The 26,792-nt window shown below is 48.4% G+C and overlaps 1 protein-coding gene across 11 annotated transcripts in view; it reads right to left on the bottom strand.

Moving 5' to 3' along the window:
- Positions 1-26,792, bottom strand: part of NDE1 (nudE neurodevelopment protein 1) — a 76,044-nt gene that overhangs the window by 39,063 nt on the left and 10,189 nt on the right. For 8 of the 11 annotated variants that reach the window (XM_074381603.1, XM_074381605.1, XM_074381604.1 and 5 more), the window contains exons 3-5: positions 13,989-14,114; positions 11,896-12,049; positions 2,851-2,999 (exon numbers count right to left, since the gene is read on the bottom strand). In XM_074381603.1, the coding sequence (XP_074237704.1) occupies positions 2,851-2,999; positions 11,896-12,049; positions 13,989-14,071 (386 nt within the window). In that variant the 5' untranslated portion in view covers positions 14,072-14,114. Of the gene's footprint in view, positions 1-2,850; positions 3,000-11,895; positions 12,050-13,988; positions 14,115-24,493; positions 24,592-26,224; positions 26,315-26,792 lie in introns of those variants that run through there. The other 3 variants (XM_010332602.3, XM_074381600.1, XM_039478281.2) reach the window with 3 other exon arrangements.

The raw sequence follows: 26,792 nt of genomic DNA, 5'->3' as shown, positions 1-26,792 counted from the left end.
TAAAAATACAAAAACCAGCCAGGCATGGTGGCGGGCACCTGTAATCCTGCTACTTGGGAGGCTGAGGCAGGAGAATCACTTGAAGCAGGGAGGCAGCTCAGATTGTGCCACTGCACTCCCGCCTGGACAACAGAGGAAGACTCCATCTCGAAAAACATATACATACAAAGAACTCCTACAGATTGACAAGGAAGGAGTTTTCACTTCCGGTAATGACGAGGGAACCGGTGTCAGAGCAAACCTCATACAAATTCTGAGTAAAATGTTTAAAGCAGTGATCTGACGGCACTGGCAGAAACTGGAAAACAATACTTAGAAGAACAGAGTAACACTGGGTGAAGTCTGCATCTTTACAAGATTTCTGCCTACAGCTCCCATGACAAAAATCCAGCACCGAGGGACCCCCACTTTCTGAATACAGTATCTTCTCCCATCTCTGGCTTACCCTGAACCACACGTCTACAGTGCAGACACAAGCAGCCCAGTTACAGCTAACAGAAGCAGGGAGTTCAGCTACTGTCTATCAAAAGTGAGACAGAACTTGGGGTGTAAGCTTAACCAAGTAAACCACCTACATCAAGAACATAAAAGAATACATCATCTCTGGCTAGGTGTGGTGGCCCACACCTGTAATCCCAAGGGAGACTAAGGCAGGCAGATCACCTCAGGTCAGGAGTTCAAGACCAGACTGGCTAACACGGCGAAATCCCATCTCCACTAAAAATATAAAAATTAACCAGCTGTGGTAGCACACACCTGTAGTCCCAGCTACTCTGGAGGTTGAGGCAGGAGAATCGCTTGAACCTGGGAGGTGGAAGTTGCAGTGAGCCAAGATCACATCACTGCACTTCAGCCTCAGTGACAGATCAAGACGCCCTCTCAAAAAAAAAACAAAACAAAACTCAGTCTCTGAGAAAAAGCATTCACAATTTCTAGAACACAAACCCAAAGTTCCTGAACTTTTGGAGCGTAAAGAAAATGTGACCCAAACTCAAGAGAAAAGACAATCACTGAAAATCAACCCTATAGTCACCCAGATGTTCAAAATTGCATAAAAGGGTCTTAAAGCAGCTCTTATAACTATGCTCAAGGATGACGAGAAAGAAATCTCAACAAAAGAACAGAAATTACAGGCCGGGCACAGTGGCTCACACCTATAATCCTGCACGTTGGGAGGCAGAGGTGGGCAGATCACAAAGTCAGGAGATAAAGACCATCCTGGCCAACATAGTGAATCCCCATCTCTACTAAAAATACAAAAATTAGCTGGGCGTGGTGGCACATGCCTGTAATCCCAGCTACTCAGGAGACTGAAGCAGAATTGCTTGAACCAGCGAGTTGGAGGTTGCAGTGAGCTTAGATCACGCCACTGCACTCCATCTCAAAAAAGGAAAAAAAAAAACACAGAAATTATAAAAGAACAACCAAATATGAATCCTACATCTAAAAATAAAACTACAATATATTGAAAATTCAACATTCTTTCATCTGCTTTAATAGCAGATTGGAGAAGAGAGAAGAAAGCGCCTATCAACTTGAAACTGGATAAACAGAAATTATTCAATTTGAGAAAAAAGAAAAATAATTACAAAAACCAGAGACTTAGAAACCTATCTGACAACATAAAAAGGTATAACTGTGTATATATATGTCTAACTGGTGTCCCAGATGGATGGGAGATAAAGAATGGGGCAGAAAACAATCTTTGAGGAAGCTGGGTACTGTGGCTGATGGCAGTAATCCCAGCACTTTGGGAGGCCGAGGCAGGAGGATCACTTGCACCCAGGAGTTTGAGGCTGCAATGAGCTATGATGGCACCACTGCATTCCAACCTGGGTAACAGAGCAAGACCCTGCCTCTAAAAACGAAATAAAAGAAAAAAGAAAAAAAATCTGTGCATTACACTGTACATAATTCATATATAAATTTTTAAAACGTGTTTTTATCCAAAAAAAGTGCTTGGCTCAGAGTAATTCTTCTATAAATGTTAGTTGTGATCCTTCCGCTAACCCACAGAACATCAGCTTAGGCAACACTGGGCTGTGTACACTTGCTCACGCCTGCAATCCCAGCACTTTGGGAGGCTGAACTGAGCAGATCACCTGAGGTCAGGAATTTCAGAGCAGCCTGGCCAACATGGTGAGACCCCATCTCTACTAAAGATACAAAAATCAGGCAGGCATGGTGGCACGTGCCTGTAATTCCAGCTACTCAGGCGGCTGAGGCAGGAGAATCACTTGAACCCAGGAGGCAGAAGCTGCAGTTAGCCAAGATCACACCACTACACTCCAGCCTGGCAACAGAGTAAGACCCCATCTCAAAAAATACTAACATCTATATATAAATATAAATATATATATATATACACACACACATATACACATACACACACACATACACACACACCCCTACATATACATACTTATGTTCTTTGAACAAGCTTCCTCCCTGCCTTACAGCCTTAGTACAGGCTCACCGTTCTGTCTGGAGTGTTCTTATCTCACACTCCTCCTGGGATCATGGCTACTCATTCCTCTGGTCTGAGCCTAAATGACATTTCCTCTGGTAAGGCTTACCTGATGCTCCCTGGCAACAGCCAAATTAATATATCTTATTACAAACTCCCACAGGACCCTGGGCTGCCAGGCTTGCTGCTGTAATGAAATTGCACTTCTTTGACTATTGTCCATTTTTCCCATCGGGCTAAGAGCCAGAAGGGCCCCGGCTTTGTTCTGCTCCCCACTCAGTTCCCGATATTCAGCACAGGGCCCAGTACCCAGTTGCTGGAGGCAAACAGCAGAAAGGCCAGTTTCCCACCCCGGCCTTCCCCTGTCCCGCCCCACACCATACCGCTTGGCTCTTTCCAGGTCATCATTTGCTTGCTCCAGCTCTCTGATGTATTTCTGCAATTGGTCTTTAATGGCTTTGGTCTGTGCGAGGTCATCCTCCAAGGCTGAGATCTGCCGGTAGCCTTCAGAGTGCTGCACTTCAAACTTCTCCTGAAGGAAGACACAGACACTGAGTGAATGACTTCAGTGAAGGCTAGGTGTGCCAGCACATGAATGCGCGCCTGGAGTCAGAGCTACTCAGGAGGCTAAAGTGAGAGGACTGCTTGAGCCCAGGAGTTAGAGGCTGCAGTGAGCTATGAATGTACCACTGCACTCCAGCCTGAGAAACAAAGCAAGACCCTGTGTCTTTTTTTTTTTTTTTTTTTTTTTTAAGACTAAGTCTCACTCTGTTGCCCAGGCTGGACTGCAGTGTTGAGATCTTGGCTCACTGCAACCTCTGCCTTCCAGGTTCAAGCAATTCTCCTGCCTCAGCCTCCTGAGTAGCTGGGAATACAGGCACCTGCCACAACGCCTGGCTAATGTTTGTATTTTTGGTAGAGATGAGGTTTCACCGTGTTAGCCAGGGTGGTCTCAAACTCCTGACCTCAACTGATCCGAACACCTTGGCCTCCCAAAGTGCTGGGATTACAGGTGTGAGCCACTGTGCCCAGCCTGACCCTGTCACTTTCTGAAACTCCTCCTCCCACCATACTCCCTGGGGAAGCTCCAGGATTTCCGTCCCACCCTCCCACCACAATCAGAGACAAGGCAGGCTCAGTCAACAGAACCTTCTTCTCTCCAAAGAGCTGAATCTTAGGCAAGTCACTTAACAAGGTGGGAACAGACAAGTGTCATTCAAAGCAGCCACAACTGACCAACTGTTTTTTTTGTTTTTTTTGTTTTTTTCCTTGAGACGGAGTTTCCCTCTTGTTGCCCAGGCTGGAGTGCAATGTCATGATCTCAGCTCACCACAACCTCCACCTCCATGGTTCAAGAGATTCTCCTGCCTCAGCCTCCCGAGTAGCTGGGATTACAGCCAAGTGCTCCCACGCTCGGCTACTGTTTTGTATTTTTAGTAGAGATGGGGTTTCTCCATGTTGGTCAGGCTGATCTTTAACTCCCCATCGCAGGTGATCTGCCCACCTTGGCCTCCCAAAGTGTTGAAATTACAGGTGTGAGCCACTTCACCTGGCCTGACCAACAGTTTTAATTACGTCCTAAGTGCCACCCACATCCTACCCCCTAAGCACCTTGAATCCTGCCCACTCCCAAACCTGGTTCCTACAGTCCCCAACAATCTCCAGATAAATCATTCTGCCCAAGGTGTCCACAGCCCAAGAAAGCAACGTGACTTCTCCAAGCCTCATCCACAAGAGCAACGTGGGTCTCCTTCACACATTATCACCATATTACAAAGAGTCACCAGCGTGGCCCTGAGTGAAACCTATTCTCTACAAAAAAAGAAAAATTAGCAGGGCATGGTGGCTCTCGCCTGTAGTTCTAGCTACTTGTGAGGCTGAGGTGGGAGGATCATTTGAGCCTGGGAGGTCAGAGCTGCGCTGATCTGTGACTGCATCACTGCACTTCAGCCTGGGCAACAAAGTTAGACCCTGCTGCCTCCACAAAGAAAAAAAAAAAAAAAAAGGGGAATCACAATGACTTCCGCTGTTTGTGCCCCAACAATGGGAGGGCAGCATGTACTTGGTTTTATAACAGCCAACCATTCTGAATTGTTGATCCAGGACTCCCTGTTGTAGCATGGAGAAAGACAGAAGGAACATTCCAATCTCTGGGTTATTTAAAAACATAAAAACAGGCCCAGCACAGTAGCTCACACCTGTAATCCCAGCACTCTGGGAGGCTAAGACGGGCAGATCACCTAAGGTCAGGAGTTCGAGACCAGCCTAGACAACATGCTGAAACGCCATCTCTAAAAATACAAAAAAAAAAAAAAAAAAATCCCAAAAAAATTAGCCAGGCATTGTGGCGCATGCCTTACAATCCCAGCTACTCAGGAGGTTGAGGCAGAAGACTCGCTTGACCCAAGGAGGTAGAGGTTGCAGCAAGCAGAAACTGCACCACTGCACTCCAGCCTGGGCAACAAGAACAAGACTCCTTCTCAAAAATAAAAAACAAAACACAAAAAATAGGAACACAAAGACCTAAGAAAAGAAGGAGGGAGGGGGAAAGGGTGGAGAAAAGGGAGGGGGAAAGAGAGAAGAGGGAGAGAAGAGAAAGGGAGGGAGAGAGACAGAAAGAAAAAGCGGAGAAAAGAGACCTTGTTAATTACCAAAGAAACAGTCCAGCTGACTTCTCAATGATTCCTTGTTGCCAGTTGCAGCAATAACATCCATTACATGCTTATTCTGTGCCGGCATCCGGGCTAAGTACACTACCTATGTGGTCTTGTTTAATCCCTCTTCAGAGATATGAACACTGAGGTTCAGCTACTTAACTAGCCCAGAGTCAACTGGGTAGCAAATGACTGACCCGGGATCAAACCCCAGCCTCCTAAGCAGGTGTCCCTCAGCAATTATGCTAAAGCCCCTAAACCATTTCACTCCAAATCACCTGGCCACTCCCGTGCTCTCTCAATTTTGTTCCTGTTCTGCTTCCAAATTACTTTCCTTCATCAAACACCCAGAACCAGGTGCAATGCCTCATGCCTGCAATGTCAGCACTTTTCAGGTGGCAGAGGCAGACCAGCCTAGACAACACAGCAAGACTGTCTCTACAGAAAATTTAAAAAACAGCCAGGCATGACGGCATGCACCTGTAGTCCTAGCTACTTGGGAGGATGACAGGAGAAGATCACTTAAGGCCAGGAGATTGAGGCTGCAATGAGCTATGATCATGCCACTGCACTCCAGCCCAGGCCAGAGAGTGAGACCCCAATGCTTAAAAAAAAAAAAAAAAAAAAAGATATCACCAGCCTGGCAACCAGGTAAAACCCCATCTCTACTAAATATACAAAAAATTAGCCTGGCGTGGTGGCGGGCACCTGAAATCCCAGCTACTTGGGAAGCTGAGGCAGGAGAATCACTTGAACCCTGGAGGCAGAGGTTGCAGTGAGCCAAGACCATGCCGCTGTACTCCAGCCCACGCCAGAGTGAGACCCCAAAGCTTAAAAAAGTCACCAGCCTGGACAACATGGTGAAACCAAAATACAAAAATTAGCCTGGAACTGTGGTGCACAGCTGTAGTCCCAGCTACTTGGAAGGCCGAGGTGGGCAGACCACTTGATGTCAGGAGTTTGAGACCAGCCTGGCCAGCATGGTGAAAATCCATCTCTACCAAAAACATAAAAAACAGCTGGGTATGGTGGCATGTGCCTGTAGTCCCAGCTACCTGAGAGGCTGAGGCAAGGAAATCACTTGCAAAACATGCATCCTAGATTCTATAAACATGAGAGAAAACACTTCCCCCAAGAAAAACACAGAGCCTAATTCGAAAGTTTTTAGTTTTTTTTAAAAAGGCCAACTCCTCTACCTTCAATCAAGTAAACAAAGTTGTTGCTGGAAAGTCCAGACGCACCCAGAAGGGTGATGTAATGGTGCCGAGGCCGGAGAGGCGTGGCGAGGGCCACAGTGCAAGAAGACTCCAAAGAAAGAACAAAAAGACAATTTACAGCGCAGAGGGACGGGGAGGGCGGTCCACTTCCGCACCCCGCCCTCCCGTTTCCTGGCTGTAAGTGGAGAAGTTTCTGCAACCAGCAAGTAGAGACAGATCAGGCCCCGTTCCCAGGCGTGGCTCTCATCGCCTCACACCCTTTACTTGGGAACATCTCCAAATAAAACAGGATCTTAAGTCTTTAGCCTAAATTCAAACGCAGGCTCCGGGAGGATGCAGCGAGAGTGCTCTGCAGCCTGCGCATTAGCAATTCGGAGATCTCCCTGGAACCTGCGGACATGAAAACCTGTCGCTGAAATGTTGTGCTGTCGTTTGGGGCTAATTCGAATAAGCTGTCAGCTGATGGGGGGCATCAATAGATGCTCTGTTTGGTCCCTTAGAGGCTTTTTCATTCAACCCGTGATGAATAAGCCAGTTGTTAAGAAGTCTGGCCCAGCTGAACACATTTCTCTTAGGTGACTGACAAATATTTGCTGGTGGCAGGGTCCTCGTTATACCAAGGTTTCTTCCCCGTGCTGTGTGCTCTGAGTCTCATGCATCTGACATGGTTGTAAATGAAGGGGTCTCCTGCAGGTTCAAGGGCTCAGTCTTGGCCAGGCACGGTAGCTCATGCCTGTAATCCCAGCACTGTGGGCGTCCGAGGCAGGCAGATCACAAAGTCAGGAGTTTGAGACCAGCCTGACCTGCATGGTGAAACCTCGTCTCGACTACAAATACAAAAAAAATTAGCTGGGCATCCTCGTGCATGCCTGTAATCCCAGCTACTCAGGAAGCCAAGACAGGAGAATCACCTGAACCGGGGAGGCAGAGGTTGCAGTGAGCCAAGATCGCACCATTGCACTCCAGCCCAGGTGACAGAACAAGACTCCATCTTAAAACAAAAAAAAAGGCTCAGTCCTGAAGCAGAAAATTATTTAGTAACTGCTTGATATTTGACTCTGGATCCATGGAGGGCCTGTTATCCACCAGCAACGGCAGTTCATACCCCACATCTTCCTTCTACCCCACTTTTTAACCCTGAGGCCCCTTCAATTTAGGAACTACAATCAACAGGCACAGTGGCTCACGCCTGTTATCCCAACACTTTGAGAAGCCAAGGCAGGTGGATCACTTGCAATCAGGAGTTTGAAACAAGCCTGGGCAACATGATAAAACCCTGTGTCTACAAAAAATAACAAAAATTAGCCAGGCATGGTGGCAGGTGCCTGTAACCCCAGCTATTGGGAGGCTTAGGTGGGAGGATCACTTGAACCTGGAAGGCAGAGGTTGCAGTGAGCTGAGATTGCCCCCACTGAACTCCAGCCTGGGTGGCAGAGGGAGACCGTCTCCAACAACAACAAAAAGAAAGATAATCATGCCCCATTGCCTGTAGCTGGCATTCAGCTGTTAACAGTGGATGAAGTGGGCCAGGTTCAGGGAGAGGCAGCAAAGACACAAAGGCCTCAGTGTCAGGGATACAGGGACTGGGGAAAACTCGAGAATGTTTGTTCTAAGCGACCACTAGTCAGGTTTTTTATTTTTAACTTTTGCTCTGTCACCCAGGCTGGAGTGCAACGGTACAATCGTCAGGTCACTGCAACCTCGCCCTCCTAGGCTCAAGCGATACTCTTGCCTCAGCCTCTTGAGTTGCTGAGACTACACGTGTGCACCACCTTGCTGGGCTGATTTTTTAATTTTGATTTTTTTGTAGAGACAAAGTCTCAATATGTTGCTCAGGCTGGCCTCGAACTCCTGGTCCCAAGCGAGTCTCCCTCCTCAGCCTCTCAAAGGGGTGGGATTACAGGTGTGAACCACCGTGCCTGGCCAGAAATCCATCTTTTTACAGGAAGCCTTACCAATTTTGATGGCTGAGAATATATATAATAAAAGGCAAATAGGGTAAATATTATTGGTAGCACCTAGATAGTGGTGGGTTCACAGGTATTCATTGAAAATTCTTTCAGCCTTGTATGCTGGAAAACATTCACGGGGAAACGTGGAACAAAAATCATTGAAGGCTGATCAAACACCAGCAATGGGGCAAATGGATCAGCAGACAGCCAGCGGGGCTCTCTGGTTTGCAACAGAAAGCTGCAGCTCCACTGCTCACCTTCAATGTATTTGGGACCTTTCCTCTGCCCTGCCCCAAACCTCCAATCCGCTGGTGGGTCCCACACCCTTTCCTATGCATTAGCACAGCCAGGGCTGCCAAGGTCCACCCGACACCCAATTCCTGTCCACGCCTGTGATGGGTCTGATCAACTCTCCCTTGGCCCCATCCCCCAGACACCCAGCTGTCAGTGACCACACCTGCAAACGCCCTCCACAAAGCCTCCCTCAACCCATGCAGTTCTCTCTCTTCTTTTTTTCCTGAGATGACATCTGTCATCCAGGCTGGAGTGCAGTGGCATGATCGTGGCTCATTACAACTTCTGCCTCAGGTCCAGGAGATTCTCCTGCCTCAGCCTCCTGAGTAGCTAGGATTGCAGGCACCCGCCACCACACCCAGCTAATTTTTGTATTTTTAGTAGAGACGGGGTTTCACCATGTTGGTCAGGCTGGTCTCAAACTCCTGACCTCGTGATCTGCCCGCCTCGGCCTCCCAAAGCGCTGGGAGTACAGGCATGTGCCGCTGCACCCAGCTGTCCTTTGTCTCTTGAAAGGCTCCCATATCAGAATCAGAGCTCTGTGACTGAACTCCACGACCCCAAATGTTTCATGGCATTAGGTTTGTCTTCCCAAAGAAGGCAACCAGCACTTCCCCTTTCATGGTCTACCACACCTAGCCCTGGGCACACACAGTTTTGACTCTTCCACAAAGCAGCTCATCAAAATTTACATGGGGAGTGGCTAAGCACTGTGGCTCACACCTGTAATCTCAGCACTATGGGAGGCTGAGGTGGGTGGATCACAAGGTCAAGAGATAGAGACCATCCTGGTCAACATGGTGAAACCCCGTCTCTACTAAAAATACAAAAAAATAAGCTGGGCATGGTGGTGCGTGCCTGTAATCCCAGCTACTCAGGAGGCTGAGGCAGGAGAATTGCCTGAACCCGGGAGGCGGAGGTTGCGGTGAGCCGAGATCGCGCCATTGCACTCCAGCCTGGGTGACAAGAGCGAAACTCCGTCTCAAAAAAACAAAACAAAACAAAACAAAAAAATTAGCTGGGCGTAGCAGTGTACACCTGTAGTCCCAGCTACTCTGGAGGTTGAGGCAAGAGAATCGCTTGAACCTAGGAGGCAGAGGTTGCAGTAAGACAAGATCACGCCACTGTACTCCAGCCTGGGTGACAGAGCAAGACTGTCTAAAAAAAAAAAAAAAATTTTACATGGGGAGCTTAATGAGAACACACACACACACACACACACACACACACACACACAAACACACGTACCAAGACCCCACCCAGACTTACTGAGAAATGGAATCTCAGCTCAAGGTGGGGAGATGAGAATGGGGAGAGAGGGTTCAGGCCTTTCGGGTATTTATGAAGCTCGGCCAGTGATGCTGGCTGGCAGCAGCACTGAGAGCCAGTCTCTGGGGCCCGGTGTTGACTTACTGAGCCCTTGCTGAGCCCAACAGAATGTACGGAAGACGCGGTCTTTACCTGTCAGACCAGTAGGTCTCCGGATATGTGGCTATGTCTAGAGGTGCTTTTGGTTGTCACCACCTTGGAAGTGGAAGGGGATGCTAATGGCACCTAGAGGGTAGAAGCCAGTGATACTGCTAAACATCCCACAAAGTGGCAGGGCATGGTGGCTTACCCCTGTAATCCCAGGACTTTGAGAGGCTGAGGCAGGCAGATCACTTGAGGTCAGATTGAGACCAGCTTGGCCAATATGGTGAAACCTCATCTCTGCTAAAAACACAAAAAGCCAGGCATGGTAGAGGGTGCCTATAATCCCAGCTACTCAAGAGGCTGAGGCAGGTGAATCACTTGAACCTGGGAGGCAGAGGTTGCAGTGAGCTGAAATCATGCCATTGCACTCCAGCCTGGGCAAGAGAGCAAGACTCCATCTCAAAAAAAAAAAAGTCCCACAAAGCAAATCTCAGTCCTTCCCAATGGAGGACAGCCCAGGCTCAAATGTCAACAGCACCCAGGTCAAGAACCCTGCTCTGAACTGGCCCAGTCCAACAGACCTTTTGGTAATGAAGGAAATTTTCTACATCCCTCTGTCCACTAAGGAAACGCAGTGGCCACATGTGGCTCCTAAGCACGTGAATTGTGGCTACTGTGACTTATTTTTATTCCTTAAATTTCACCAGTTACAGCCGGGCGTGGTGGCTTACACCTGTACTCTCAGCACTTTGGGAGGCCAAGGCAGGTGGATCACCTGAGGTGAGGAGTTTGAGACCAGCCTGGCCAACATGATGAAACTCTGTCTGTACTAAAAATACAAAAATTAGCGGGGTGTGGTGGCACATGCCTGTAATCCCAGCAACTCAGGAGGCTGAGACAAGAGAATTGCTTGAACCCAGGAGGCGGAGGTTGCAGTGAGCCAAGATGGAGCCACTGCACTCCAGCCTGGGTGACAGAGACAAGACTCATCTCAAAAAAAAATTTCAACAGCCACATGTAGCTAAGGACTATAATACTGGACCTTATTAGTCTAGCAAGACCTCCATACTCTAGTCTCCCTGGCCAGGTAGTGGCTCATACTTGTAATACCAGCATTTTGGGGGGCCAAGGCAGGAGAACTGCTTGAGTCCAGGAGTTCAAGACCAACCTGGGCAAAAGAGCAAAACCCTATCTCTAGAAAAAATACAAAAAGTAACCAGGCATGGTGGCGCACGCCTATAGTCCCAGCTACTCCAGAGATTCAGGTGGGAGGATTGCTTGAGCCTGCAAGGTCCAGGATGCACTGAGTATAATCCAGCCACTGTACTCCAGGCTGGGCAACAGAGCAAGACCATGTTTGAAAAAAAAATTTTTTTTTTAAAGAAAGGTCTCCCTGCCATGTGCCCTATAAAATCGGTGTAGATAACCAAGAAAGTCCATGGGAACATGTGTGTGACTTGCTTTTCAAACTTCCACCCATCATGGATCACCTGAGGTCAGGAGTTCAAGACCAGCCTGGCCAACATGATAAAACCCCATCTCTGCTAAAAATACAGTTAGCTGGGCATGGTAGCAGATGCCTGTAATCCCAACTACTCAGGAGGCTGAGGCAGCAGAATCACTTGAACCTGGGAGGTGAAGGTTGCAGCGAGCCAAGATTGCGCCGTTGCACTCTAGCCTGGGTAACAACAGTGAAACTCCATCTTAAAAAAGAAAAAAAAGCTCCACCTATTAGAGGCACAAAGAATTCATGTCCACCATGCCCACCCCCATAGGCCCTTGAGCATGGGCCTGGAGCCTGGAGCCCCTCATTGCAGGGTTCCTTCTTCCAGCCAAGCATGCCATGCCTGTGTTGGAAGCCTGTCTACACCTGAGCATACTTCCTCTCAGACCCTCACCTTAATGCTTTCCAGCTCCATTCGAAGGCGGTTATTTTCTGACAGGAGGTCTCTGTTCCTGGATTCAATTTGTTGCAGCTGTGTCTCCAATTCAGCTTCATATTCTCGGCTTCCCTCCTGGAATTCTCGGAGCTCCTCTTGTGTATTTTCTGCCCTACAGCAGAATTTCCAATCGTCATGCAATAATTTTTTTAGAGACAAGAGTCTCACTCTGTCACCTAGGCTCAAGGGGTATACTCTCATTTCACTGCAATTTCTGCTTCCCAGGTTCAAGTGATTCTCCTGCCTCAGCCTCTGGAATAGCTGGGACTACAGGTGCCCACCACCTTGCCCAGCTAATTTTTGTATTTTTAGTAAGAACACGGTTTCACCATGTTGGCCAAGCTGGTCTCAAACGCCTGACTGCAGGTGATCTGCCCACCTCCGCCTCCCTAAGTGCTGGGATTACAGGCGTTAACGACCACGCCTGGCCAAAGTCAAGGAACATTTTTAAAATATCAAGCCTGAATTACCTTTAAGTAAAACTAGAATAAAGAAAGTAGGAGGGGCCGGGTGCAGTGGCTCATCTCACCTACCGCACTTTCTGCCTCCTTGAGGCAGGAGTTCGAGACCAGCCAGGACAATATAATTAAGACCTTGCCTTCACAGACATGTGCATAAAAATCAGCCGGGCATGGTGGCACACGCCTGTAGTCCCAGCTACCTGGGAGGCTGAGGCAGGAGGACCACTTGGGTCCAGGAGTTGCAGTGAGATAGGGTCACACTTGTGAATAGGCACTGCACTTCAGCCTGGGTAACAAAGATGCGATCACAGGTCACTGCATCCTCGACCTCCCAGGCTCAAGCAATCCTCCCATTTCAGCCTCCCAAGTAGCTAGGACTCCAGGAACACGCCACCATGCCTGCTAATTTCTGTATTTTCCGTAGAGACAGGGTTTTGCCATGTTGCCACAGCTGGTCTCAAACTCCTGAGCTCAAGCCATCTGCCTACCCAAGGTGCTGGGATTACAGATGTGAGCCACTGTGCCTGGCCCTCAAATAATTTTTCAATAAATAAAAAAAAACTAAGGGGACTGGAATAAGGCCTCTCTGTACAGACTGTAAAGACACATTAGAAATAAAAACAAACAGTGCCAAACCAAACACACACACATAACTCCCAGATATGAGCACCAACCAAAACACGGGTTTCAAATTTCAAACTCTGCAACGAGATATTTTCGTAGGCATAGGGAAAAGCTCTTTCCCTGCACACAAAGAACTGGCCAGATATGGCATCTAGGAACTGATAAACCCTTCTAGAAAATAACAGGGAAGACCAGGCATGGTGGCTGATGCCTGTAATCCCAGCATTTTGGGATGGTGAAGCAGGCAGATCACGTGAGGCCAGGAGCTCAAGACCAGTCTAGCCAATATGGCAAAACCGTGTCCGTGGCTGATGCCTGTAATCCCAGCATTTTGGGATGGTGAAGCAGGCAGATCACGTGAGGCCAGGGGCTCAAGACCAGCCTAGCCAATATGGCAAAACCGTGTCTTTACTAAAATCACAAAAAACTAGCCAGACATGGTGGCGTACACCTGTAATCTCAGCTATGCGAAGGCTTAGGCACAAGAATCACTTGAAGCCAGCAAGCAGAGAGTACAGTAAGCCAAGATGGCGCCACTGCACTCCAGCCTAGGCAACAGAGCAAGACTCTGTCTCAAAAAAAAGAAAAAAAGGAAAAGAAAAAGAAAATAATAATGAAATGTGGCATAGCAGGATAATCAGGACCATAGGTCTGGAGTTCAAATTATAGCTCTACTACTACTTATAGGCTGTGTGACTGTGGGCAAGTTCTGCCTTTACTGAGTCTCAGTTTCTTCATCTATAAAATGGGGTTGTTAATAGTTTCTTCACAGGCAGTTTTGAGATAGTTTAAGTTAAGCCTTCCATAGTGCACTGTAATCCCACCTACTTGGGAGGCTGAGACAGGAGAATCACTTGAACTCAGGAGGCAGAGATTGCGGTAGGTGAGATCGTGCCATTGCAGTCCAGCCTGGAAACAAGAGTAAAACTTCATCTCAAAAACAAAAGGAAAAGCAGGTGAAATTACCTCTGTTTGTAGGTCATTGCCAAATCTTTCCAATAGTTAGCTGCTTCTTCCTCAGAGCTGAAAGTCTTTCCAGAGTCCTCCATGGTGAAAACACTGGAAGAGATCAGTCTTCTTGTGGCATGGTGTCTAGGATAGAAGGTTTGAAAATGATGACTCATATCTGGTTAAGTAGTTGATGTTTAACAGAAAAAAAAATAAACTTCATGCTGTGTTAAATTATTAAATACGCCAAAAATCTGAAGTAAACCCAAACAAAAGACAACTCACTCACCTATTACATTCCCTGGGTTAACATCAAGGCTCATGTACATCCATATACAAATATTTACTGAGCACCTACTATAGGACCGAGGGAGCCATGTTAAATGTCTCCAAGATGCCTGCCTTCCCTAAAGGGGACTCTCAGCCTGGTGGAGGAAGAAGGGGAGGAATGTAAACTGCATATGAATAATAAGTATTATTATAATTAACTATTTGAGACAGAATCTTGCTCTATCACCCAGGCTGGAGTGCAGTAGCATGATCTCAGCTCACTGCAACCTCTGCCTACTGGGTTCAAATGATTCTTGTGCCTCAGCCTCCAGAAGAGCTGGGATTACAGGCATGCACCACATCTGGCTAATTTATTTTCAGTAGGGACAGGGTTTCACCATGTTGGCCAGGGTGGTCTTGAACTCCTGACCTCAAGTGAACCAGCCGCTTTAGCCTCCCAAAGTGCTGGGATTACAGGCGTGAACCACTGCACCTAGGCCCATGTACATTATAAAACTATGTGTCTACTGCAGCCACAGAAATGTGCACAAGATTTTAACATGTAATAAATTGCATATATTTGAATATACACGTTGGTATGTTTTGATATATGTATGCACCTGAGAAACCATCATCACAATCAAGATAATAAACATTTCTATCAGTGCCCAGGATAGTTAAGAAGTTCCAAACTCAACCTCAGTCAAGGAAGACTTCCTGGAAGAGATGACGCATGAGGAGCATGTGAAAGACTATGAAAGAACTGGGAGGCAGTGGTAAGTTGAGTAGGGAAAAAAAGAAGACACTACCCAGGGGGAATGAGGAGAAATAGCCAGGCACTTATAGGGGAGGCAGAGGGAGTCTGGTAGGCCTGGGCTGAAGGGTGAGGAGCAGAGGGGAACCTGGACAGGCTGAAATAGATGGCTTTTGCCATCTGTGACTTAGTGGCAACGGGAAACCATTGGAGGTTGTTAAGGAAGAGAGTGATGTGATCTAAATGTCACATGATGGGCTCTCCTGCTTCAATAGCTGGTCCTGGTGGCCATGGACAGGCAGAGGAAGAACAAGGCCAAAGACGGAGCAACTTGCAGCAACGCAAAAAAGAAAGGAGGGTGGAAGCCAGGTTTGTCACACCTGTAATGCCCGCACTTTGGCAGGCCAAGGTGGGCAGACTGCTTGAGCCCAGGAGTTTGACAGCAGCCTAGGCAACGTGGTGAAACCCCACCTCTACTAGACATAGAAAAAAATCAGTCAGGTGTAGTGGCACATGCCTGTGTTCTCAGCTACACCGGAGACTGAGGTGGGAGGATCGTCTAAGCACAGAAGGCAGAGTTTGCAGTGAGCCAAGATCGTGCCACTACACTCCAGCGTGGGTGATGATGTGAGATCCTGTTTCAAAAGGAAAACAGAAACGAAGGTGGCCCACATTAGAAAGTGAGAATAGGCCAGGCTCACACCTATAATCCCAGCACGTTGGGAGAACAAGGCAAGATGACAGTTGGGGGCAGCAAGACCCTACCTCGACAAAAAAAACCTTAAAAATTAGCCTGGTGTGGTGCAACACATCTGTAGTCCTAGCCACTTGGGAGGCTGAGAAAGGAGGATCATGTGAGTCTAGGACTTTGAGGCTACAGTAAGCTATGAGCATGGCACTGCACTCCAGCCTGGGAAACAGAGACCTTGTCTTTTTTTTTTTGAGATGGAGTCTAGCTCTGTCACCAGGCTGGAGCGCAGTGGCACAATCTCAGCTTACTGCAAATTCTGCCTCCCGGGTTCAAGTGGTTCTCCTGCCTCAGCCTTCCGAGTAGCTGGGATTACAGGCATGCGCCACCACGCCTAGCTAATTTTTTTGTATTTTTAATAAAGACAGGGTTTCACCGTATTGGCCAGGATGATTTCTATCTCCTAACCTCGTCATCCACCCACCTCAGCCTCCCAAAGTACTGGGAGTAAAGGCGTGAGCCACCGCGCCCAGCCACCAACAGAGTGAGACCTCGTCTTAAAAAAAGAAAGCAGGGGCTGGGCACAGTGGCACATGCCTATAATCCCAGCAATTTCGGAGTCCGAGATGGGCAGATCACCTCAGGTCAGGAGTTTGAGACCAGCCTGACCAACATGGAGAAACCCAGTCTCCACTAAAAATACAAAAAAATTAGCCAGGCATGGTGGCGCATGCCTGTAATCCCAGCTATTCGGGAGGCTGAGGCAGGAGAATTGCTTGAAGCTGGGAGGCAGAGGTTGCGGTGAGCTGAGGTCTTGCCATTGCACTCCAGCCTGGCGACAGAGCAAGACTCCATCTCACAAACAAACCAACAAACAAAAAAGTAGGAATGAAGACAGAGGGCACAAAAATTGACTCCAAAATTATCTAACCGGTAAACTTACCAGAACTTGATGAACTACGAATTTTTGGAGTAGGGGAGAGAGAAAAAGGAGGTGAGGACATCTTATGCAGCTCTAGCTTAGGCAACTGGGTGCCACCACCATCCACATCACCAGAGATAAAGAATTCCAGAAAGTGTGGTGCCTCGTATCTGTAATGCCAGCACACTGGGAGGCCAAAGCAGGTGGAATGCTTGAGCCCAGGAGTTCCAGACCAGCCTGGGCAACCTGGTGAAACCCTATCTCTGCAAAACAATACAAAAACTAGGTGGCCATGGTGGTGTGTCTGTAGTTCCAACTACTCAAGAGGATGAGGTGGGGAGGATCGCCTGAGTCCAGGGAAGTCGAGGCTGCAGTGATGCATGACCATGTCACTGTACTCCAGCCTGGGCAACAGAGCCAGATCCCATCTCAAAAAAAAAAAAAAAAAAAAAAAAAGACTACCAAAAAAAAAACTCTTGGGTAGGTGGGTGGGTTAGGGAGAGAAAATGAACGCAGTCTCAGACGTTCACAGCTTGACATGTTCATGACACACCGAGAGGCAGCATTGGAGATGAAACTCAGGGTTGAAATCGGGTCAACAATATCCATTTGAGATTCGTGCGTCTCTAGCTGGTTTTTCTCTTTCCTTGTGACAATGAGAGATCCTAGGGACTGTGTATGGAACATCAAAGAGTGCCAATATTGGAAAGGCAGGCAGGGAAAGAAATGATAGCTGAAGGAGGCAGAGAAGAAGCAGAGTGAGAGAGATGAGGAGTGACAGAGATGACAATCGGGAAGAGTGTGCTGTCCTGGGAGGCGACAGTTTTAAGTGAAACATTCCAGTGTCACAAGGATGCAACACAGAAGCAGGGAAGATAAGGGCTGGAAAATATCCACTGGGCTGAGTGAAGTCAGTCCCTGGCGGTATGAGCAAGATGAGTTTCTACCCGGTGGAGGAGGAAAGACAAAGAACTGAGTGCAGGAGCAACTGGGAGGGGAAGATGAGGAAGGACATGGGATTCCGGAGAACTTCCTCAAAGAGGATGAAACAAATCAGCCAACAGCTAGAGGAGGTGAGTGGTAAGAGCACTGGCTCTCAGGATGTCGAGCTGTCCACAGCAGACATGAGGGAAGCAGATTTTCTTTCTTTCCTAAGAGATAGGCTCTCAATCTGTCATCCAGGCTGAAATGCAGCAGCACAATCATGGCTAATTGCAGCCTTGGACTCCTGGGCTGCAGTGATCCTACCTCAGCCTCCTGACTAGCTGGGACTACAGGTGAATGCCACCATGCCCAGCTAATTTTTTTTTTTTTTAAGAGATGGGGTCTCACACTATGTTGCCCAGGCTGGTGTGAAATTCCTGGGCTCAAGTGATCCTCCTGCCTTGGCCTCCCAAAGCAGTGGGATTACATGTGTGAGCTATCACACCCGACAGGAAAGCAGACTTCTATTAACAGTTGGGCTAATGGTTTGTATAATCCCTGTTGATAGAGCCTGCCTGATGTAATCATCTATTTTCTGAATTTATCTGAGGCTCTGAGCTTGTCAAAAGAGCATAAGGAATCCAAGTAAGACTGTGTCCAAGGCTGGACACAGTGGTTCACACCTGTAATCCCAGCACTTTGGGAGGCAGAGGTGGATGAATCCCCTGAGCCATGAATTTGAGACCAGCCTGGCCAACATGGTGAAACATGGCTCACACCTTTATTCCCAGGGCTTTGGGAGGCCAAGGCAAGAGGATCACTTAAGCTCAGGAATTTGAGACCAGCCTGGGCAACAGATAGAAACCCCATCTCTTGAAAACCCCCGTCTCAGTCGGGGGCCGTGGCATGTGCCTGCAGTCCCAACTACTTGGGAGACTGAGGCAGGAAAATCACTTGAGCCTGGGAGACAGAGGCTGCAGTGAGCCGAGACTGTGTCACTGCACTCCAGCCTGGGCAACAGAATGAGACCCCATCTTAAAAAATAATAAGGGGTAGAGTGTTAACAGCAGTCATTAACAAGGTCAGGAGCAGGCGTAAACCTAGGCCGAGGACTCCCCACTCAAGGCGCTCTAATGAACCCAGATCTTGTCTAGTATGTAGTCATCAAACCAATTCTACAGCAACGAGAGCTGAGGGCCAAGGCATATATTAGTGAGCATTTCGTGGCCATTAAGACATTGGTGGCAGGGCACGGTGGCTCACACCTGTAATCCCTGTACTCTGGGAGGCCGAGGCAGGTGGATTACCTGAGGCCAGGAGTTTGAGACCAGACTGACCAACATGGTGAAACCCCATCTCCACTAAAAATACAAAAATTAGCTAGGCATGGCAGCAGGCGCCTGCAGTCCCAGCTACTTGGGAGGCTGAGGCATGAGAATCACTTGAACCCAGGAGGAGGAGGCTGCAGTGAGCCGAGATCGTACCACTGCACTCTAGCCTGGTGATAGAGTGAGACTCCATCTCAAAAAAAAAAAAAAAAAAATTAGCCGAGCCTGGTGGCAGGCACCTGTAATCCCAGCTACTCAGGAGGCTGAGGCAGGAGAATTGCTTGAACCCGGGAGGCAGAGGTTATAGAGAGCCAAGATCGCGCCATTGCATTCCAAACTGGACGACAAGAATGAGACTCCGTCTCCAAAAAAAAAAAAAAAAAAAAAAAGGCATTGGTGATCCTATTGAGGGCAGTCTCAGTCCCACAGCATAAAAGGACTTCAGCACACAATAAAGTGAGAAAGTGAGGAACCAGAAACTGCATAAGCTGACTGACTCTTCCTGTAGTTTGGAAAAAGATGTAGAAGATCCGGAGTGACCAGCCTCCTGCTTAGTTTCCTACACATTTCCTGCCCCACCACCTCTCATTCACTTTTGTCCCAGCCACACTGCCTTCTTTCTCTTCCTTGAACACCCAGGCGTGGAAAGGTACAGTGGTTCATGCCTATAATCTCAGTACTTTGGGAGGCCGAGGCAAGTGGATCACTTAAAGCCAGGAGTTCAAGACCAGTCTGACCAACATGGCAAAACCCCATCCCTGCTAAAAATATATAAATTAGCCGAGCACGGTGGCAGGCGCCTGTAATCCCAGCTACTCAGTAGCCTAACACAGAGAATCTTTTGAACCTGGGATGTGGAGGTTGCAGTGAAATGAGATCCCGTCACTGCACTCTAGCATGGGTAACAGAGCGAGACTGTCTCAAAAAGAGAAAATAGTAATAATAATAATAAAAGAAAAGAGCTTCTTAAAGCACTGTTATCTTGGCCAGTAAGGCTTAAAACTTAATCCTCAGGACATAAATGAATCTCAGATGTTTTAGGAGGTGTGTCCATTGTGGGGCAGGTTCTAATTACAAGCGGGCTGATGGGAGGTATGTGGTTTTGGATTTCAGGGATTGAGGAGAATCTAAGCAGAAAACTGGATTTATGTCACAGCCTGCAAAATTGTTCATTCCAGCAAAGGGACAAAAATCACAGGAACAGCATTTCAACCAAAAACCCTTCCATTTTAAAAGCAATCCTCAAGGAAGAGAGACGCTGGAGGCAAAGAAGTAACAGCTGCATTTCACTTTATCATGAAACAGCAATCTTAAAAATACAAGATTTTGCCTTTGCCATTTAAAAATGTTAGAGAACAGCCGGGCACGGTAGCTCACACCTCTAATCCCAGCACTTTGGGAGACGGAGGTGGGCAGACTGCTTGAGAGGCTGAGGCAGGTGGCTCACTTGAGCCCAGGAGCTTGAGACCAGCCTGGGAAACATGGTGAAACCCTGCCTCTACTAGAAACACAAAAATTAGCCAGGCATGGTGGAGCATGCCTGTAATCCCAGCTACTTGGGTGCCTAAGGCATGAGAATTGCTTGAACCTGGAGGCAGAGGTTGCAGTGAGCGAAGATTGCACCACTGCATTCCAGCCTAGGCAACAGAGTGAGACTGTCTCAAAAAGTAAACAAACAACATGAAAATGTCAGACCTACCGCACTACTCTATGCCGCAGAAAGTAGGCAAGATGACTTGGAAGAGTTCCCTTATTCGAGCATTAAGTACTGATTCTGACCTTTTGTTTGCTGTGTACTGGACATTTCAAAAATCATTTGCAATATTATCCTCCCTAAGCTGTGCAACTGTAAGCAATGGCTAAGCAGGACAACCACTCTGTTTCCTAGAAGCAGAAACACTGTATGCCTTGGCCATCTCTGCATGTGTATATGAGTGGCAGAGGCAAACTAGACCCAAGGTCAAGGGGTCTTTGCATTCAAGTACAAGGCTTCCCAGGGGTTGCAAACTGACTGACTGGGGGTCAGATTCACTTGCTTCATTTGGCCCAAACAATCTTTTTTTTTTCTTTTGAGACAGAGTCTCTCTTTGTTGCCCAGGCTGGAGCGCAATGGCATGATCTCAACTCACTGCAACCTCTGCCTCCTGGGTTCAAGCAATTATCTTGCCTCAGACTCTCTAGTAGCTGGGATTACAGGTACACGCCACCATGCCTAGCTAATTTTTTGTATTTTTAAGAGAGATGGGGTTTCGCCATGTTGGCCAGGCTGGTCTCGAACTCCTGACCTCAGGTGATCTGCCCGCCTTGGCCTCCCAAAGTGTTGGGATTACAGGCATAAGCCACTGCACCAAGCCCTCACAGTCTTTTAAAAGGCACTGTAGGCCAGGTGCAGTGGCTCATAACTGTAACCCCAGCACTTTGGGAGGCTAAGGTGGGCAGTTCACAAGGTCAGGAGATCAATACCACCATGGCCAACATGGTGAAACCCTGTCTCTACTAAAAATACAAAAATTATGGCCGGGAGCAGTGGCTCAAGCCTGTAATCCCAGCACTTTGGGAGGCTGAGGCAGGTGGATCACGAGGTCGAGAGATCGAGACCATCCTGGTCAACATGGTGAAACCCCGTCTCTACTAAAAATACAAAAAACTAGTTGGGCGTGGTGGCGCGTGCCTGCAATCCCAGCTACTCAGGAGGCTGAGGCAGGAGAATTGCCTGAGCCCAGGAGGCGGAGGTTGCGGTGAGCCGAGATCGCGCCATTGCACTCCAGCCTGGGTAACAAGAGCAAAACTCTGTCTCAAAAAAAAAAAAAAAAAAAAAAAAAAAATTAGCTGGGTGTGGTGGTACGTGCCTGTAGTCCCAGCTACTCGGGAGGCTGAGACAGGAGAATCACTTGAACTAGGGAGGCGGAGGTTGCAGTGAGCTAAGATCACGCCACTGCACTCCAGCCTGGTGACAGAGCAAGACTCTTGATCTCCAAAAAAATAAAATAAAAAATAAAAGGGCCAGGCGCGGTGGCTCAAGCCTGTAATCCCAGCACTTTGGGAGGCCGAGGCGGGTGGATCACGAGGTCAAGAGATCAAGACCATCCTGGTCAATATGGTGAAACCCCGTCTTTACTAAAAATACAAAAAATTAGCTGGGCATGGTGGCGCGTGCCTGTAACCCCAGCTACTCAGGAGGCTGAGGCAGGAGAATTGCCTGAACCCAGGAGGCGGAGGTTGCGGTGAGCCGAGATCGCGCCATTGCACTCCAGCCTGGGTAACAAGAGTGAAACTCCGTCTCAAACAAAAAACAACAACAACAACAACAACAAAAATAATAAAAAATAAAAGGCACTATAATAGGCAGGTGTGAATGTTTGGTCTCAGTATATACAACTTTGTACCTGCTGTCTTCAAAGTGGATCCCACATGCATTTATGTCATCTGTGACCACTAACCTGCATTCTCAATACATCATCACACCATCATGCCCCAGCAGCTCTGTGGACAAATCTGACGGGAGCATGTAAGGAACAATGAAAGACTAGGATCCAGTGATACAAAAAGTATCTATTTTGCACAACTGAGATCTATGCCTCCTTCAAAAACTTGTTTCTGGCCAGGTGTGGTGGCTCACACCTATAATCCCAGCACTTTGGGAGACTGAGGCAGGCAGATTGCTTGAGCTCAGGAGTTAGAGATCAGCCTGGGCAACATGGTGAAACCCCATCTCTACCAAAAATGCAAAAAATTACCCAGGTGTGGTGATGCACGCCTGTGGTCCCAGCTACTCAGGAGGCTGAGGTGGGAGAATCACTTGAGCCTGGGAGGCGGAGGTTGCAGTGAGCAGAGATCACCCCACAGAACTCCAGCCTGGAGACAGAGCAAGACCCCGTCTCAAAAAAAAAAAAAAAAAAAAAAAAATCATTTCCACATGCTTTTTACTTTTCTTTTTTCTTTTCTTTTTTTTTTTTTTTGGTCATGTTTTTACATGGTTAAAGCCAACAAAAAAGTCTGAAAATATACTTGAGACTCACGCCTCCGATTTTAAAACTCTGGAAAAAAAAGCAAAGCAATTTCTTTCAGCTTTGCTCCAAGAGAAGAAAGCCAGCACAGCTAGTCAGGAGCAATAAACATAGAGAAACCATCAGTAATTAACTCAATACCCTTCTCCAACCCCACTCCATACACTTCCCAATCAAAACAAACAGAAGAGCAGGAGGGAAGAGGTTGCCAAATGTCAGCACATGCTCCGACAGCCAGACACAGGCTTTACATTTTGCAGAAGTGACATCACTTGGGCAACAACACTCAAGAGTCAGCAAGCCTGGCTTCTGTCTTTGCGCTTTCCAAGTTTATAAGGACCAACCTACAAAAATACTTAGGCAGGCAAGGACCCACGTTCAAAGATGCACATCATCATTCATGAATGTGGAAAACTGGAAACCTCAATGTCAACCGAGTACTGAATGGAACACAATGCAGTTGTTAAGAACTCTATGTACTAACACGGGAGAGAGCTCACGACAGGTTAAAAATGGGTGCCCATTGTTGTTTATTTCCCTCTTTCTGCACACAGAATAGAAAAGGGCCTGGAAGATGCATCAGAATGGGGGTGAAGCAGGCCCTGCGGATTTGTATTTGACACACTGCTTTAAGGTAAACTACATACACATATATACAGTAAGCATAGATTGCTTTTGAGATTTTAAAAAGCTTAGGCTGGGCAGGGTGGCTGATGCCTATAATCTCAGCATTTTGAGAGGCTGAGGTGGGCAGATCACCTGAGGTCAGGAGTTCAAGACCAGCCTGGCCGACACAGTGAAACCCTGTCTTTAAAAAAAATAAAAAATAAAAAAGCTTAGGCCAGGTGCTGTGGCTCTCTCCCACCCCTGCACTTTGGGAGGCTGAGGCAGGAGGATCGCTTGTGCCAGGAGTATAAGACCAGCCTGGGCAACATGGTGAGACCGCCATCTCTTCAAAAAATTTGAAACATTAGCCAGGCATGGTGGCATGTGCCTCTAGTCTCAGCTACTTGGGAGGCTGAGGCAAGAGGATTGCTTGAGTCTGAGAGGTTGAGACTGCAGTGAGCTGTGACTGCACCACTGCACTCCAGCTTGGGCAACAGAGCAAGACCCTGCCTCAAAAAACAAAGAAAAACTTGGACAAAAAATAAAAGAGCTATTATTCCAGGATAATTTTATTCTACTGAACCAAGGGCCGGGGAAAGAACTTGTCCTACTGTGGTTTTGCCTCCTCCATCCCTTTTCAAACATTTCTTGAACACCTGCTAAGTGCTGGGCACTGCTGAGGGAGACACACAAAAAGCACCTACATTCATTGTGCACCCATAGTACTAGCTGCAGGCACAAACTTTCTGTACATAGGCATGCTCATATTAGGAAATGACCTTGTGAGGAAAAGGAGTGTCATTTCTGAGCCCACATTCTAAGGAGAAAGAACACACTTTGTGCTGGGTGCAGTGTGGCTCACGCCTATAAATAATCTCAGCACTGTGGGAGGCCGAAGCAGAAGGACTGCTTGAGTCCAGGAATTTGAGACCAGCCTGGGCAACAAAGCGAGACTCTGCCTCTACATAAATAATAATAATAATAATAATAATAATAATAATAATAGGGCCGTGGTGGTGTGCACCTGTAGTCCCAGCTACTCGGGAGGCTGAGGCAGAAGAATCGCTTGAACCTAGGAGGTTGAGGTTGCAGTGAGCTGAGATCACACCGTCACACTCCAGCCTGGGTGAGAGAGCAAAACTCTGTCTCAAAAAAATAATAATAAAATACTAATAATAATTAACATCCTTTGAAAACAGAAATAACATCCTAATAGAATAAGCCAAGTTAATAAACTGTTATCCAACATGGGATAAAATACATGAATCAAAGGCCCCTGAGACTTCAGGGGCACAGATCATCTGCATTTAATCCTACACAAAAGACACAGTAAGAGGAAAGGCTCAAAACAGGTTGCAGGCCGGGGGGTGGGGGGGCTCACGCTTGTAATCCCAGCAGTTTGGGAGGCAGAGGCAGGTGGATCATGAAGTCAGGAGATGGAGACCATCCTGGCTAACACGATGAAACCACATCTCTACTAAAACTACAAAAAATTAGCCATGCATGGTGATGCACGCTTGTAGTTCCAGCTACTGGGGAGGCTGAAGCAAGAAAATCGCTTGAACCTGGGAGGCGGAGGTTGCAGTGAGCTAAGTTTGCGCCATTGCACTCCAGCCTCGGCAACAGAACCAGACTGTCCCCAAAATAAAAAAAGAAAAATGTGTTGTATACCAAGGAGGTGATGGAGGCTAGGGTGGGCAGGTAGCAAGAGGCTGTGTGAGTAGCTGGGCTCCAATTCATCTTCAAAGCACCCTACCCACGTCCTAAAATGCCAAATTACCCTAGAAATGATGAACCTGCCCAGCTCATGCTGCAAAGGCCTTTTCTTTCTAAAGTTAAAAAGGGCCTCCGGCTCCAAGTAGAAATTAAGAGGCACAACCTGGTACTAACCCCAGACAAAGCAATCAGAGAACCTCAAAGCCCTTCAGAGGCAGAGAGCCTGAGAAAAGTCGCTTCCCCAAAATCGATGTCAAGGTGACAGCGGGGTTTCCCAGGACCTCAGAGAGGCAGGTGGGCCCAGACATCACTCAAGCTGCGGAATAAGCGTTTTCGTCCTTTACCCAATCCCTCCCCAAAGTGCTGTCAGGAGAAACCTGAACCGTCCTGCGGCAGACACTGGAGCCAAGCGGAGAGGAGGAGACTACCCCAAACATGTTCCCAGAGGGAGGGAGGGAGGGAGGAGGGTAGGTTTTTGGAAAGAAGGCTGCAAGGGCGGGATAGTGGGTGTGAGGGCGGGGGCGGCGCTGCAATGGGGAGGCCTGGGGGCTCAGAGAAGCAGATGGCAGGACCAGAGGTTAGGAGAAAGAGGGAAAAGAAACGAGTGGCATCTAGAAGAGGAGTACGGGGAGGGAGGAAGAGGAGAAAGAGTATGGAGCCTGGGAGCGGGGTTTGGGGACGGGCAAGGCAGAACCACCCAAGGAAGTCCTGGGAGGAGGAGAGGGCGACGGGGTGGGAGAGACCCGCGCAGAAAGAGAAACAAAGTCGGCAAGGGCGAGGCGCAGGCACAAGGGACGCCCGGGTGGCAACGCACTCCGTGCCTAACTTCTTAGGACCGCAGGCTCCACGGAAGCGGGATTTTGGGGCCCCCGGAGCAGGGGAGTCCAGGCGGCCGGGAAGCAATGCGCAGCCAAGGAACGTGCGGGTTCCCGCTAGGCGGCGGCCCGGGGTCCCGCGGTGAGGCAGAGGAGCTCTCCCGGCCGTGGCGAAGGCGCCCCAGCGGCCACCCCGCCCCGGCCCCACGCAGCTCAGCACTTACCCGGTCACGGACGGCGAGGATAAGGCGGCGGCGGCGGCTCCGAGGGGTGGCGCGCCCCGGCCCGCTGGACCCCGCCCCGGAGCCCGCGGCCGGCGCCGCCCATTGGCTGCCGTGCCACGGGACTGCGTCCGCCTCGACCAATCAGCACCGAGCAGCGTCGTTTGGAAACTTTTCTCCCAGGCTGGGCGCGGCGTGGCCACGCGGCGGAGGCTCCCAGCCCGAGGTGGCTTGGGAGGTGCCAGCGGCTGGGCCGGGGCCGGCGGGTTTTGGAGATCTTGCAGGCTGCCGCCTGGACACGCGGGAAATGGGTTTGGGTTTGCCCGCCGCGCATTTTAGGAAACTATGCCGTCCTCTCCTTCACTCTGATTGCATTTTCCCATTCTTGCACTTTCTCCAAATCAGAAGGAAAGACAAAGATTCAGGCCCACTGAGGCTAGCCTTCCTACTCCTTACCACCCAAAGTAGAATCTTTAGCATCATTATTTTCTTCTTCAGAGGCAGAAAAACTTAATGCACAAGAGTCGGGTCATAAGCTTGGCTTTGAGCCCTAGTTCTGCCCCTTACTAAC

The sequence above is a fragment of the Saimiri boliviensis genome, chromosome 12, assembly GCF_048565385.1.
Source record: "Saimiri boliviensis isolate mSaiBol1 chromosome 12, mSaiBol1.pri, whole genome shotgun sequence".
Taxonomy (NCBI): domain Eukaryota; kingdom Metazoa; phylum Chordata; class Mammalia; order Primates; family Cebidae; genus Saimiri; species Saimiri boliviensis.
The sequence above is the reverse complement of the archived record's forward strand: the minus strand, read 5'-3'. Positions and strand labels throughout refer to the sequence as shown.